At 38.3% G+C, this 13,660-nt stretch overlaps 1 protein-coding gene across 1 annotated transcript; it reads right to left on the bottom strand.

Annotated features, from left to right (window-relative positions):
• Nucleotides 1-12,161, bottom strand: LOC106175059 (uncharacterized). Its single transcript, XM_087010576.1, has 7 exons — nucleotides 12,102-12,161; nucleotides 8,210-8,802; nucleotides 3,774-4,001; nucleotides 3,199-3,351; nucleotides 2,322-2,564; nucleotides 1,962-2,083; nucleotides 1-21 (listed from the first exon to the last, which is right to left on the bottom strand). The coding sequence occupies exons 1-7, from the start codon at nucleotides 12,119-12,121 to the stop codon at nucleotides 1-3; spliced, it is 1,380 nt and encodes a 459-aa protein (XP_086866702.1). The 5' UTR covers nucleotides 12,122-12,161.
• Between the last annotated feature and the right edge of the window lie 1,499 nt (nucleotides 12,162-13,660).

Raw genomic sequence — 13,660 nt, 5'->3', positions numbered from 1 at the left:
TTACACGGGACTACTGGAAACCTGAAGCACAGGTCTACGGAGTCTTGTTATCCTTCATGCAGTTTTATGGCTGGGATGAACACTGCGAAGTAGAAACAGGCTTTACTTAGCTTTACTTGATGCACGACAGTTTAAACAAAACCAGTCTGCAAGGCTTGCTTTGATTTGGCGTTAACCTTACACTGGTTTTAAAAGAACAAATATAAATATGTTCGATGGATTAAATACCGGCTTCGTTATATTTAACTAAATGCGTCCATTTGCACAGTTACACAGGTAATATTTGTAAGTTGTCTGTCGTTCAGCACGCATTATAGGCGAGTAGCTAAATAGTGACGGTGATCAATCCAAGCTCAATCTTGGCAAATATCGTTTACAAAATAGATCATGTTGAATAAACTTAATTACGCTTTAATAAATAATCAACACACGGTTCGGTTATTGTCACTTGAAAGCTTTCGATCAAAGACGTTCAATGAAATCACAAATCATTTGACGATTAAAAATGGACATGTTCAAGGGACAGTTTTTGTTTCAGATAAAGGGACTTCAGGTTCAGGTAGAGGGTTCAGTTACGTGTTTCATCGGATGATAGCATCACGCCCTAGGTCTAAGCGAGTTGAATAGAAGCTTTTTATCCAAACATCCTATTCCTAACTACTGAGTTAGGACAAAGGTCTAGTAACATGTACATGTACTGTGCAATTACTATTTATGGATCAGATGCATACCTGATTGTTTTTCCTCTGGTGTCGCACGTATGCATCCTTTCTTGAGTGATCTAAAACAAGTCGCTAGTGTACCATGTTTCTCACTACATAGCAAAATATGTTCGACATGGTGTTTCTGAACGGCAGCCGGAGACACAGTAATTGTATAGGCATGCTTTAAGCTTGTTCGAGAGATAATAACAGTCGGGTTTAACAATAGATAGCGAGCTATAGTAAGACCCCCTCCTCTTTAACTGATGATTTTCACTTTTAATTGACCGTACTTTCGTATATTGTATGATCATACAGCCAGACTTCCCCCTGTTGCACGTTGTAGTTGGATTGTCATTGCGCCTATGTCAATGCACCTCATTTAATTTCAATATTATAATAAAAGCATAATATAAGTAATATGTTATTTCCTTATTCCTCTTTCATTATCATTCATGTTTTATAAATACTTGAAAGCTTGAATGCAGATATTTCAAATTAAAACGTAAGTACATAAATAAATTATACATTTATAAATTAATGCAATAGGAATTTTTTGAGACAGATTGATGCTGACGCTCATGCATTTCAACCAAACAAACAATAATTAGTTCAATTTTTGACTGCGGAAATTTTATATAGGATGAAATAACTGATAACAAATTTAACTAGCAGTTTGTTAGCAACACTAAAAACCAGCTGCGCGTGCCAAACTAGTGAACAAAAGGACAGTTCGCTTCGCGTGGCACGCCTTAGCATGGGTTTAGCCTCTTCAAGCTATAATCCTATCGCTGCATCAAACAATAGGGACCTTCTGGCTGATGTATCCTGCTGTTAATTACACCTAGTTACAGCGGATTGTCACGCTCGCGCTGGGCCACAGAAACCGGCGTCATGGGGTTCACTCGTATTAAGTATTGTGTTATTCCACCTAAGCTATTGTGTTTGTGCGTTCGAATTTTGAAGGGATTTATACGGCCCTCCATTGTTTGTCCGCCCCCTTCTATTCACAAGATAGGGATTAAAATATTTCGAACGTTGTTACACCGGTGTACAACGGAAACAAAATTATTCCGACCACTGTACCCCATGAATATGTATGAATAGTGAACAAGCTCTGATACTTAGGGCAAATACAAGGTGTACACTCCAAAAGTCTAAATGACTCGCAATGTCTCGTAATATGAAGAGTGCAGTGGTACGGATGGGATGTATGGTATAAAACGAATCGAACAATTGAATAAAAAACAGATTTATTACCTCTGAAGCCAATTTGTCCTTATGAGTTCCAATAATCAAAACGTGTGGGATGACGCTCTTGTTTTCTTTTGATTTTCTAACTGTGTGCATATGGATAGAGTTCAACCAATACACTATGAACTCTGAAAAATGTAAAAGAAACATTAAGGTAAAGAAGACTGTTTATCACAATTTCCCCAACAAAAATAACACGGCCAGTTCTGTTGATTATTAACAGAAGGCGCAAACAGAGGAACGGTCGGCGTTTCCAATTCAAATTAAAGGATAGTTGCACTTGCATTAGTGCTTACAGATAAAACATCTAACATGGTCTTTCACAGTTACCTAAAAAAAGGCATCTAAATGTAATCTTCATCATACCTTTCACGGTCTTCTCTCCTCTGTATACCGGTATTTTGGTATCGAGGTCTACGTCAAGCCTGAACACCAACAAGTAGATGTTCTGCTCTGAGAGGAAAGTCTGGTGAGTGGTGTAGTAAACATCTTGACCACCAAAATCCCAAATTGTAATCTGTTTCTCAGGATCCACAGGTTCTCCACGAGCACCTGACTCTATTTTTTGCACAAGGTCCGGATGGAAATTCTTGAAACTGGCTGTCTCTGCTATAAATACGATTAATTTGGAAGGGTCTTATGAACGTGGTTTACGGTATATTTAAGTTAGGTAACATTGGGAGAATTCACATCGAGAGGAACCGAGGTCTAGTAAGATCGCTACCTAATATGGCGGACCTACATGAAAGGGAAACCGCTTAATTCGTTAATGGTCTCTCTATCTCTCACACGCCTCTCCGCGCGTCGTCCCTGAAGGGGCTCACTAATTAAATCTCGGCTCAATTCAACCTGTCGAGGGACGATGCGTGGGGGAACCGAGGGTGAGAGGCGGGGAGACCATTACAGGATTAAGTGGTTTTCCTAACATGTAGGTCCGCCATATTTAGGTAGCGGCCTTATTAGACCTTGACTCATCTCGATGTGAATGCTCCCATTGATTGCTGAAAGAGTGGTGACAATGAAATTGCTACTTCATTGGCCGTAACATATTCCGCACTGTCTTATACCAAAGAATACTGTTTCATACATTCCCCAGATATTACGATATTAAGTGGACTCTTACGAAATGGATGGACCACAGTCGTGAAAAAGGTGTGCATTTTTTTTTTTTTTTTTTGGAAAGTAAAGAAATATAATTTATTGTTTCTGTTCTATTAAAAAACCGTAAGTGAGGAACATGTACCTGTTTCTGACTCCCGAGTGTTGCTATAAATAACCTTCTCCACCTTTCGGGATTCCACTGGTGGCTTTTCGTCCACTTGGTCTACCCGGCGGAATGCGTCTGGTTTCTGTATTCCAATTACCATGTGTTGCACCAGGTGATCTTCTGGGTCATCTGAGGATTGTGAAAAGAACATTCATATTGACATGATATTTTCTAACCCAAGATGCATCAGGTTATGGAGCTGTGTGACTTATAGGGGCCATAGGGCCTAGAGCCTGGTTTGAAAAATATACAAGACGAAGGTTTACAAAAATATGAAGAATCTTGGAAAATGAAACTGTCACGATCGCAGGTGTCTGAATATTGACAAGAAACCCACAAAGCTTTTGAACGAGCACTTTTTCAGCAAAGTTGTTGATAGCCATACATGAATATGCACTGATGGTACCCCCCTCGTCTTCCAGCCCAATGTGGTGGGAAAATCTTAACCACTTTAGAGCTTATGGAAAAGTACAGCGCCCCTAATTTTGCTCCATTCTGTTCTTTCCTTCCCAAATACACTAGTGTCAAATATGTTTTCTAAGTCTCATTACCTTTCCCTCTGACCCAACAAGATCGGCCGTCTTTATGGACGATGCACCTATGGCGGTATATCTTCACACCAGGTGTATATGCGTCTGTTTCTTCGTCATATTCCTCTTGAAGGAGGCGCTTGACGAGATGAGTCTTCCCCACACCGTAGGGACCAACAATAGCTACTCGCTGTCTGTAAACTGGGACTGCACCACTGGCACATAAGCGGTCAAACTTTGCTCTAAAATCTGGTAATAAACAGAACAGGTGTAACGTGACAAAGAGTCCCCCATATCAGAGAGTCCGCTTCCCATTCATTTGAACAGGTGAGCTTTTTCCTAGATTTTGATCCACTATGATCAGACTAAACCTTAATGTTATAACTATATGGAGTGCGGACTTTGTGTTACACGGACTGGACCCTCAGTTTCAATATACCGGTAATTTATGACACTGCTACAGGCAACAGCACGTAGTAACTTTTCGACATAATTAACAGACGTTACGTGCGATCTAGCTACGTCTTAGCCGGATGCAAGGTACATAAAAACCGTGCGCCCAAAACGTAGTTGGGACCTAGGCTTTACGACCAACCGTGGTTAGAGTGTCCGCCTCCGGAGCAGGAGGACGCGGGTTCAAGCCCGTCCGGGGCCATACCAGCCCTTTATAAACGATACCTGCGGTCTCCCCGCTTGGCAATCAGCACTAAGGGGTTGAAGCAGGGACCTGGTCTGGCAGTGCAGAAATGAAATATTAGCTCTGAGCGCCTTTTCATAGTTAGTCGCACTGGTTGTCGGTACACAAAAATGGCCTTCGTATGTCAACGATCGCAGGCGACCTGTTAGCAGCCTTATGCGACCACTTTTAAACCTAAGGCAGCCTCCTTGCGACTAAGGTTGCAAAGAGGTTGCCAAAAGGTTGCAAGCGCAGTGTGACGGGGGCTTTAGATCTACTGTCCCACCAGGACATCCCAGCTGTAGGACATATATTGCTGTCGAACATAATTTTCATTCACATTTACACAGGACGACAGGGACGGGTATCAAAATGAGTTAATTGAAGTATCAATAGCTATATGCTGTAATTATACAATTAATATTGCAATCTGTTTATTTCACTGTATTTCAGGCCTGCAGGCCAAGAGTACATCAATTGAGTTCTATTTATAATACTGAGCTGACTACACAGGGATATATATCATAAATGACACTAATTACTTATCTAAAAGAACATCTCTTAATTTCTCTGCAGATAAACAGATTGCAAGGGATATATATCATAAATGACACTAATTACTTATCTAAAAGAACATCTCTTAATTTCTCTGCAGATAAACAGATTGCAATATATTGCTGTAATTATACAGGTTGAAAAGGGGCGTGTAAAATAATGTAACTTGGAGTTTAGCATCCAATCGTAGACTCAACGACTATCTGAGGTAGCTTATCAATTCAGTCATGAGCTCCAAATTTTGTTGACATACAGGGTTACTACTTAATATGGAATATTTTTTATCATTGTTATTTTTGAGTGCTGATTAAATATTCTTTGGCTTGATTCATCAAAAAAAGTATGTCACTGAGTGATAAAAACATCCAGTCTTCTGTTGTGAGATATTTTGGTCAATAATATCACATCTGACATAAGATGCCATTCAAAAGAAAGGAACACCCCCAGAAAACCATGTCATCAGCTTGATGTCAATATTAACTTTAAGTTAAGATATTAAAGAAAGTGATATGTTACACAGTCAAAGAACTCACTACAGTTAATCATGAAAAGTCAGTAATTACGGGTATGACCTCCAGCAGCCGCTTGCAGCGCCCTCATCCTACATGGCATACCCTGTGCCACGTTTTTTAGAGTTTGGATGGGGATATAATTCCACGCAGTGATATTTGCCTGTCGCAGTTCATCACTATTTACCGACCGATGACCATAGCTATTAAATCTGTGAGTTACTTTTGCCCAAAGTTTTTCAATTGGATTCAAATCGGGAGAGTTTGCAGGCCAGGGCAGTTGCTGAACCCATTGGTTTTGAAGAAAAATAGTGATTTTGCGAGCTCGATGTGGTTGCGCAGTCGTCTTGGTATACAAATTTGTTCCTGAAGATGACTCTTACCAATCGAAGCATTGTTTTCTGTAGAATGTCTCTGTAAGAATCCTGGTTAAGGTTGCCTCCTAGAAAAAACAACTGGTCCTGGGCACCGACATGATATGCTCCCCAAACAGAGACGTTACCACCCCCCGCTTCCATCCTAGGCAGTGCACAATCATCGTTTTATGCCTCTCGTACACTTCGGCAGACACGGAATCTACCGTCCATATCTGGCCTCATCACCAAACCCATGCGTTTTTATACAAGGGCAGAAATTGCCAAAAAGACCACCCCTCACATTTCTGACCACAGAACATGCAACTGAATGCATTAATTGTTTCGTGAGTTGTGCAGTAATTAGGTAACACACTTGGCTACACATGGAGTGACACCTCAGTTTTGGATTTTTAAAAAAAAGTAAGAGAAAAAATAAATATTTTGTAGAAAATTTACTTGGTAAAAAATAATATTCCCAATTAAGTAGTAACTCTGTACATAATTGTCAGTCGTGGTAGCCCTGCAAATCACTAAATTACCATGTCGATTGACACATGCAAGTGTTTTATATATACATTGTAATTTACATGTATGAGCACACATGGGTGAATAAATTACACCACTGTTGGCAAGTTAACACAACGCACCGGCAGAGCAAAGAAAACCAGTAAAAATCACTTGGAACCTAGACTTCTATTCCTGTCACACCGGCAGTGAACTCCCCTCTGTGCAATCAAGGAAAACCAAAAACCCAAAAAAGAAATTTCTCACCCCTGTCCCAGTAAATGCCTTGGATGTTGTTGTATTTATTCCTGCAGCAACCTGTCGACATAAAAATAATTTTGTTCACCCAATAACGTAGTGCACTCCATTCACATGTGATATTACCACACGTTGCAATATTATGGCTGACATCCATCCCCTTCCCCTCACACCGGGTCTTTTTACCAAAAATTTATTTCTGGATTTCAAGAGATTTCTTATAATATGTTGCTGCTTCTGCGTACTTACCCCAGCCTTCAATGCTATTTTTGTTCATCCTATCCAATACTTCTTGTGCAGTTTTTTTGCTTGAGTTGAGCTGATGATAATTTCAGTATGAGTGGATTTCCCCCACACTTCTCTGCTATTTCACCTAGGGCTATTGATTCACTGACAGTGGGACTGGCGGTTTTTCCTTCCCAAAGGATATCAATGGAGGGTGCCTTATCAAGGGGAGATACGACTATGACAGTCGTGGTATGCGACCTGAGGCTGAATGATTCACGGCTGGTACACAACAAAGTAATATGCTTTGATGAATTTAAAATATTCTGAAGCAAGCTGTGAAAGTCCTGCCATTTTGACTTAATAACCTCATCGTTGTTATCAAAAATGATAACAGTGTCTGAAGTTAAACTAGACAAAGTTTGTATGAGTATATTTTGATAATCACTGTATAAATCTTTCAGGGGTCGTGTTGGGTGGTAGTGCTGGGCTAGAGATAACTTGATAGTTTCAAGGTCGGTGATTTGTCTCATATCAATGTACAGTGCATTTTCCTCGCGATGTCCGACCTCGATAGCCACCGATGTCTTACCAATGCCCCCCATCCCCGTTAGAAGAACAATTCGGGTTTCACCTGCAATATACTGCTGTATTAGTTGTACCAATTCTTCGCGGCCTTTAAGGTCAGGAAGTTTTCTTGGTAGATGTACAGAGAAGAGCTGGCATGGGGCAAGTGGAAATATTAAATGAATGCCATAAACACAATCATAACAAACATGCTACAATTCACATAACTATTTATAGTTGATAGAAAATTACACAATAAAAAGATGTCAATAAAAACTAAAAACGAACCGAAGGAGCATAGATAGCCAATGCAGCTCACCTCTCAATTTGTAATTAAAACTAACCAATTAATAAACAAAAAGTTCACAAGCAATTTAGTTACTTGGTCCACTGCCAACAGTTTGTCAAAAGTTCATCAAAAGCAGTCCACAATGTGCATGATGTTGCTAACAGACAGACAGACAAACGAAAAAAAAATGACGCACTTGGTGGCGAACATGTAAAGCAAACTAAATTATGTTGTTCTACCTAGAGCTTCAAAATATCACAAACGCTTACATTTCTTTCTAAGAAATATCTTCACGGCGGACCAACAAAAATGCACTACAGTGTATAAACACTATGTGCTCACTAAAGCATAATATTAAGAAAAGGGGTAAAAGAAAATTAGGTAAAATACAATTTTTCAAATTGCAAACCAATATTATTACGTGTGTATACGCTGATGTTGACCATTATAAATCAATTACCTTTGACTCTTATATTTTATTGTTACTCGCCAAACGCTGTTTTACAAAGCTCGATTACCTTTAGCATCCAGGGGCACAATAAGAAGCTTGTCGTAATCATCACTGGTATATATTGGGGACAGTGACAGCAGGACTTGCTTGAGAGCATTAAACTCTGCCTGAAATGCTGTGTCAGTGATGCCAAGACGCTGTCCATGTGAGAGCTGATTGCGGTAGGTCTTCACTCTCCCAATGTTGGCCTCTATGGAGGTGTCGGAAGCTGGTGGGTTTTCCCATTTAGCATGAGGGTTCAGATTGGTGATGTTTCTTAATAAAACAACTGCAAGTGTAATATCTAAGTCCTGTGTTGTCACAGTTGTTGAAGGGGTGCCAGAGGGGTACAGGAGTTTCATTTGACTCGAGTTTCTTACCTTTCTATTTTTCAATAGCAGTAAGGTATGTTTGACTTGTAGATTGTCAAGTACGTCAAAAAGTTTGTCAGTTTTACTGGGATCAAACAGTCCCGGATAAGCTGCTTTTAGCTGAGTCCTGAGAACATCTCGAAGCACGTCCGTTGCATGCTCTAAGAGCAGGTGCATGCGGAAATAATTTTCTTTTTCATTCCGTGGTATTTCAAATGGAAATATCTGTGCTGTTGCCATGGTCCTTCTCCTGTGAAAATGAGGAAAATATGGAATCCAAGTATTTTATTAATAGTTTTAACATTTTAAACATTCCCCAAACTTAAAACCCAAAACAACTGTAACTTATCTATTTACCTTTGAGTTTCTTGATATACAGACATTGAATCAGAGTAATCAAAGTTGTAATGCCTGGTCTACTTATAATGTGATTAATGAGCATAAAACCGCTGTACCATGGAATATTGTATTGTTGGTCTTTTTGTGGAATTTGATGTTAATAAAATGATGCCAGGTGCATATCATTCCACAGTCATTAAGCTCCCCCAAAGTATTGGTTCAGTATGGGTGACATTTCTATTGTCCATTGTGTGTATGTACACTAATCATTAAAAAATTGATATAAATATGTAATAGTGAAAATAGCAATTTTATTGATACTATAAAATACACCGTGTAAGGTATTGTTGAAATAAAGCATGATTAAAACTATTGAGGCGTGAAAGGTTTTACTCGCAGAACTAATTATTGTCAGATTTTACAGGAATGAAACAGGTTACATGCTTCTAAATAGAACTTTTGTTCATCACGACATGTACGTCTATCTAGAGCTTGTGTAATGAAACATTTTTTATATATGTAATGCTAACTTTTTACGGATAGATTATGACCAGTTAAATCGGTTTGGTTTGTGACGCTCGCTAACTGCATGATTTACGAGAAGTCACCAACTTCGGAAGCTTTCCCTAACTTGCATCAGTCTTCTTAGCTCTCCCAACCGTTTTCCCTCAATCTGATCTCTTGGATATTACTTCTGAACGTCTTTTTTTCCCCAAATTTCTTACCTTATGTGGATTCAATGTACCCTCTACCAGGGCCACAGTTATTATTGTGGACATTTTTGGCTGAAGCGACATCAGACCAAAATGACTGTCTATTTATCTAGATACATATCTGTGAATATCTGTTGAAAATCATTCTGTCGCCCTGGTAGAGGGTAGATTCAATGCTGCACTAATGTACGTTGCGGCACGGTACAATTTTTATTACTCAAATTGCACACGTCCACTTGCAATAATTACACGTAAGGTCATGCAACGAGTCGAGTGCACAAGCAAGCGACGCCATTAAAATTAATTACGAAGTCTGGAGGTTAACAGTGTCCAATCCTGAAGTGAAACAGGATGTCGACGACAGTAACATTATATTTCTTATCTAACATAAAATGCCTTATGCTCACCTTCACCTCATTGAACCTTTATTTACACTCATGATTTCATAATAATTTGTGTTGTTTACATTTAATATAAAAAACGATAATTTTCCCATACTTACCAACGGTTAATGAATCCGTTCCGACATTCAAAGTTAGTCTCTATTATCTTTAATTTTTTAAGAAACCTCTGAAATATCTCGTAAGATAACAGAAATTATAGCCATATTTGGAAGCCACGTAATCCGACTGCAAGCACAGATTCCAGAATAATTTCGATATATGCACTGCCTTGGTGGTAAAATGGAATTTAAAGGAAAAATGCAGTGTATTCAGAATACGTCAGTGCACCCTCTAAACTGCACACCCAGGTAAAATCATATAACAAGAGCTTTAAGAGAGTTACACTGGCTCCCTGTTAGATCATGCATCCCTTATTCAGAATTTTTACTTTTATGCATGCAATTGTATATCAATTAGCACCTTTTTACGTACTGAAACCAGGCAATCATTTTGCTCTGAAACGTAAGCATTCGCTTAGTTATTGCTGATGCCGTGTAATGCCAGATTGTAATTCTTTGCCCAAATGAATGGAACATTCACCCAATGTGCGTAAAAACTGTATTGTCCGATAACCACATGAAAAAAAGATTTGTAATCATGACCGTGGGGCAGATAAAATGGTACCATACAATCATACCACGCTAGATTTGATTCCAAACACTTAAAGAGGGCATACATGTATAACTCAGTCGGCATAAACGTATTTTACTGTCTCGCACATATTGACTTATGTTCCTTGTATTGTGGCCAGGCTGCACAAACAACAACTGGCACGTTTCTTCAACGGGCGTCCCCCCCCCCCCCTTAAATAGCCAGACGACGCTACCTGTTAAATTTAGACGGAGGGAAAACCGCTACAATAATGTTAAGCACATGTACGTATTTATGATATGCAACCCTTTTTTGTTCATGACCGAATGAAATTTAAATACTATTTTTTATATCTTAATGAAATAAAACTATATGAAGAGGTCTTCTATCCGTTTCGAACTGTGAAAAAATGAGTGCGTTGTTGATGGCTTTCTTACTTATGTGTGTCCGTGACTACAGTAAGGTCAGTTGGCGCGTTCTAATCTTTAATGTCAAGTGAGCTTAAAATGAGGTTGGTTTATCAGCTGTATGTAGTTGTCTATATCTTTATCAATGGTTGCTATGTACTGTGTGAAAACATGAAATACTTTAATATCATTGTTGAAGATCCTGACTGATGCATCGACATACCCAGTATGCTTTCCTAGAGAATTGGTACCAAAATGTCGACCCACATTTATTGAATTATATGATTAAAAAATAGTAAATATAATAATAAAGCAATACAACAGTAACTGCTGAACTCAAAGTGGAGAAGTATGAATAATATACTAACATGCAGATGTCGATAATTCAACGCTTACTGAAAGAGGAATATTAAAAGGACATACAAGGCCTCTGTTTATAACCGAGTTGATTGGCGAATTGAGTTACGGATCAAATATGGCGCCACCCACTTGAAAACTTGGTGTGTTATCGCTGCCTACCACGCAGGCTGTTACAGCAGGGTCAGAGCTATAAAAATATTTCATTCTCTTTCTAATATATTTGATCCTCATATCAAATACTCCAAATATCAACTTGGGCCTCGTTCACAACCAGTTGATCTGCAAACTAACTTGTCTTCGTATTAAATACGACGTGCCCATCTGAAAGCGTGCCAAGAATTATTCGCTCTGTCCCACTGAGACGGTGCGCATGGACGGTGGGAATCCATTCTGATATACAAGTGTTCGCAATATTTCATTCGCGGACGATTTACCTTGTTTCTGAACAAACTCAAAGAATGTTAGGCTACCAAATAAGATGGGGTGTGTTGGATTCGCACAACCGGTAATTGTGAAGATTGCCATTACAGGATTAGCTTCTTCAGATCAAAGACCTACAGGTATGCATGATATGCTGAATATACACTTCAAAATATCACAGTCCCTTAATAACAGTTGAAAAAACAAAAAAACAAAACCCAAACACATTATTATAGCAAATACAATGTATGCTGAATTAGAAAATATATAAAGTACCTGTGCGTTTCCTGCCACATGAAATTCGCTAGATAAAATGGCGCAGTGTTGATCAGTGACTTTCTTATCTTCTCTGTGTTCAAAGCGGTGCAACAAGCAAGTTGTCACGTGATTTATGATACGTAAATGTGTTTATTTTATACGATAATCAAGTTTTATAGATTTTTAAAATGTTTTTTAAAGAAAGTAGGGTACATTGTGTTCAAATGTTACTTCTCCTATTTTGTCTTAAATTTTGGAAATGGTCAGTGTGTTGTTGATGTCACTCTTGCATGTGTATGTGAGATTATTTGACCTCAGTAAAGTCGGTTGATGCGCTCTTATCTTTAATGCCAAGTGAGATTTAAATGAGGGCACTTTTTTTTTTCTTTTTTTTTTTTTTTGGGGGGGGGGCTGTTTAAAACTGACAGAGAGTTGATATCAACTTTGTGTAGACAGAGTATTTGTCCTTTCTATATATTCAAATATGTAAGACCTTGTATGCTGCGTTGGAGTCATTTCACTAGTCCTAGTTAAATATGTCCCATTTAGCTGCTAACAAAATAATTAACAGAAAAACCGAAGATGAAAATGTTTGTAGGAAACACGCATGGTACTGTTATTTTCACTTAAAAATTAGCTGTGGAAATTACTGTTACATTATGCTCTGATGACCCTTGGCAGTCTATATACTACATGTATATTTGTTATGTTAATGACAGATTTAAAAAGATTAAATATACATTTCTTAATGAATTGCTATTATGAACGGAAGTTAAATTAAACTGGGATAGAGTATTGGTATGTTAAAATTCATGTAATTTTTAAACCTGGCCCTGGGGGTCGCGTACTGCAACTTTTAGAATTCCATAGGTTAGAACCATTTTTGCTTATTAAAGTCCGAGTCCCAAACAATATCCCTGTAGAACATTGGTCAAAAAGATTGCCCCACCCCAAGCTTCATGTGTTTTTTATTTATAAATGTTATACGTAGGAATTACTGACATTAAGAAATGAACAAGAGGCTTGGTTTTGATCCTCTTGATAATGACGTCACGCTGGATTAACCTAGTTATTGCCAGGCAACAAGAACGTCGTGTGATCTATATATATATAACTAAATGTGCCTAAATGTTTTTTACAATTAAATTAACGAATTGTCAAAAATATATATTTCAAAAAATTCTACTTACATTTTATTATATAAAAACAAAATCATTTATATTTTGAAAAGAAAAAAAAAAAAATCCCATAAGAGAAGATAACAGAAGCTAGCCCTCTTTGGAAGTCACATGATACGATAGGCGAACACAGATCCCAGAATAATTTCGATAAGTGCCGTCTTGTTGGTAAAATGGAATTTTAAGGAAAAATGCAGTGTATTCAGAATAGGTCAGGGCACCCTCTAACATGCACATCCAGGTAAAATCATATAACACGGGTTTTAAAACAGTTGCACTGGTTCCCTGTTAGATCACACATCCCTAATTCAGAATTTTTACTTTTATGCACACAATTTTATGTCAATCATCCCCTTCTTACGCACTGAAACCAATCAATTAATTTGCTCCTAAACGTAA

Source organism: Lingula anatina, chromosome 4, assembly GCF_051362555.1.
Source record: "Lingula anatina isolate TDL-2025a chromosome 4, LinAna3.0, whole genome shotgun sequence".
NCBI classification, from domain to species: Eukaryota; Metazoa; Brachiopoda; class Lingulata; order Lingulida; family Lingulidae; genus Lingula; species Lingula anatina.
The sequence above is the reverse complement of the archived record's forward strand: the minus strand, read 5'-3'. Positions and strand labels throughout refer to the sequence as shown.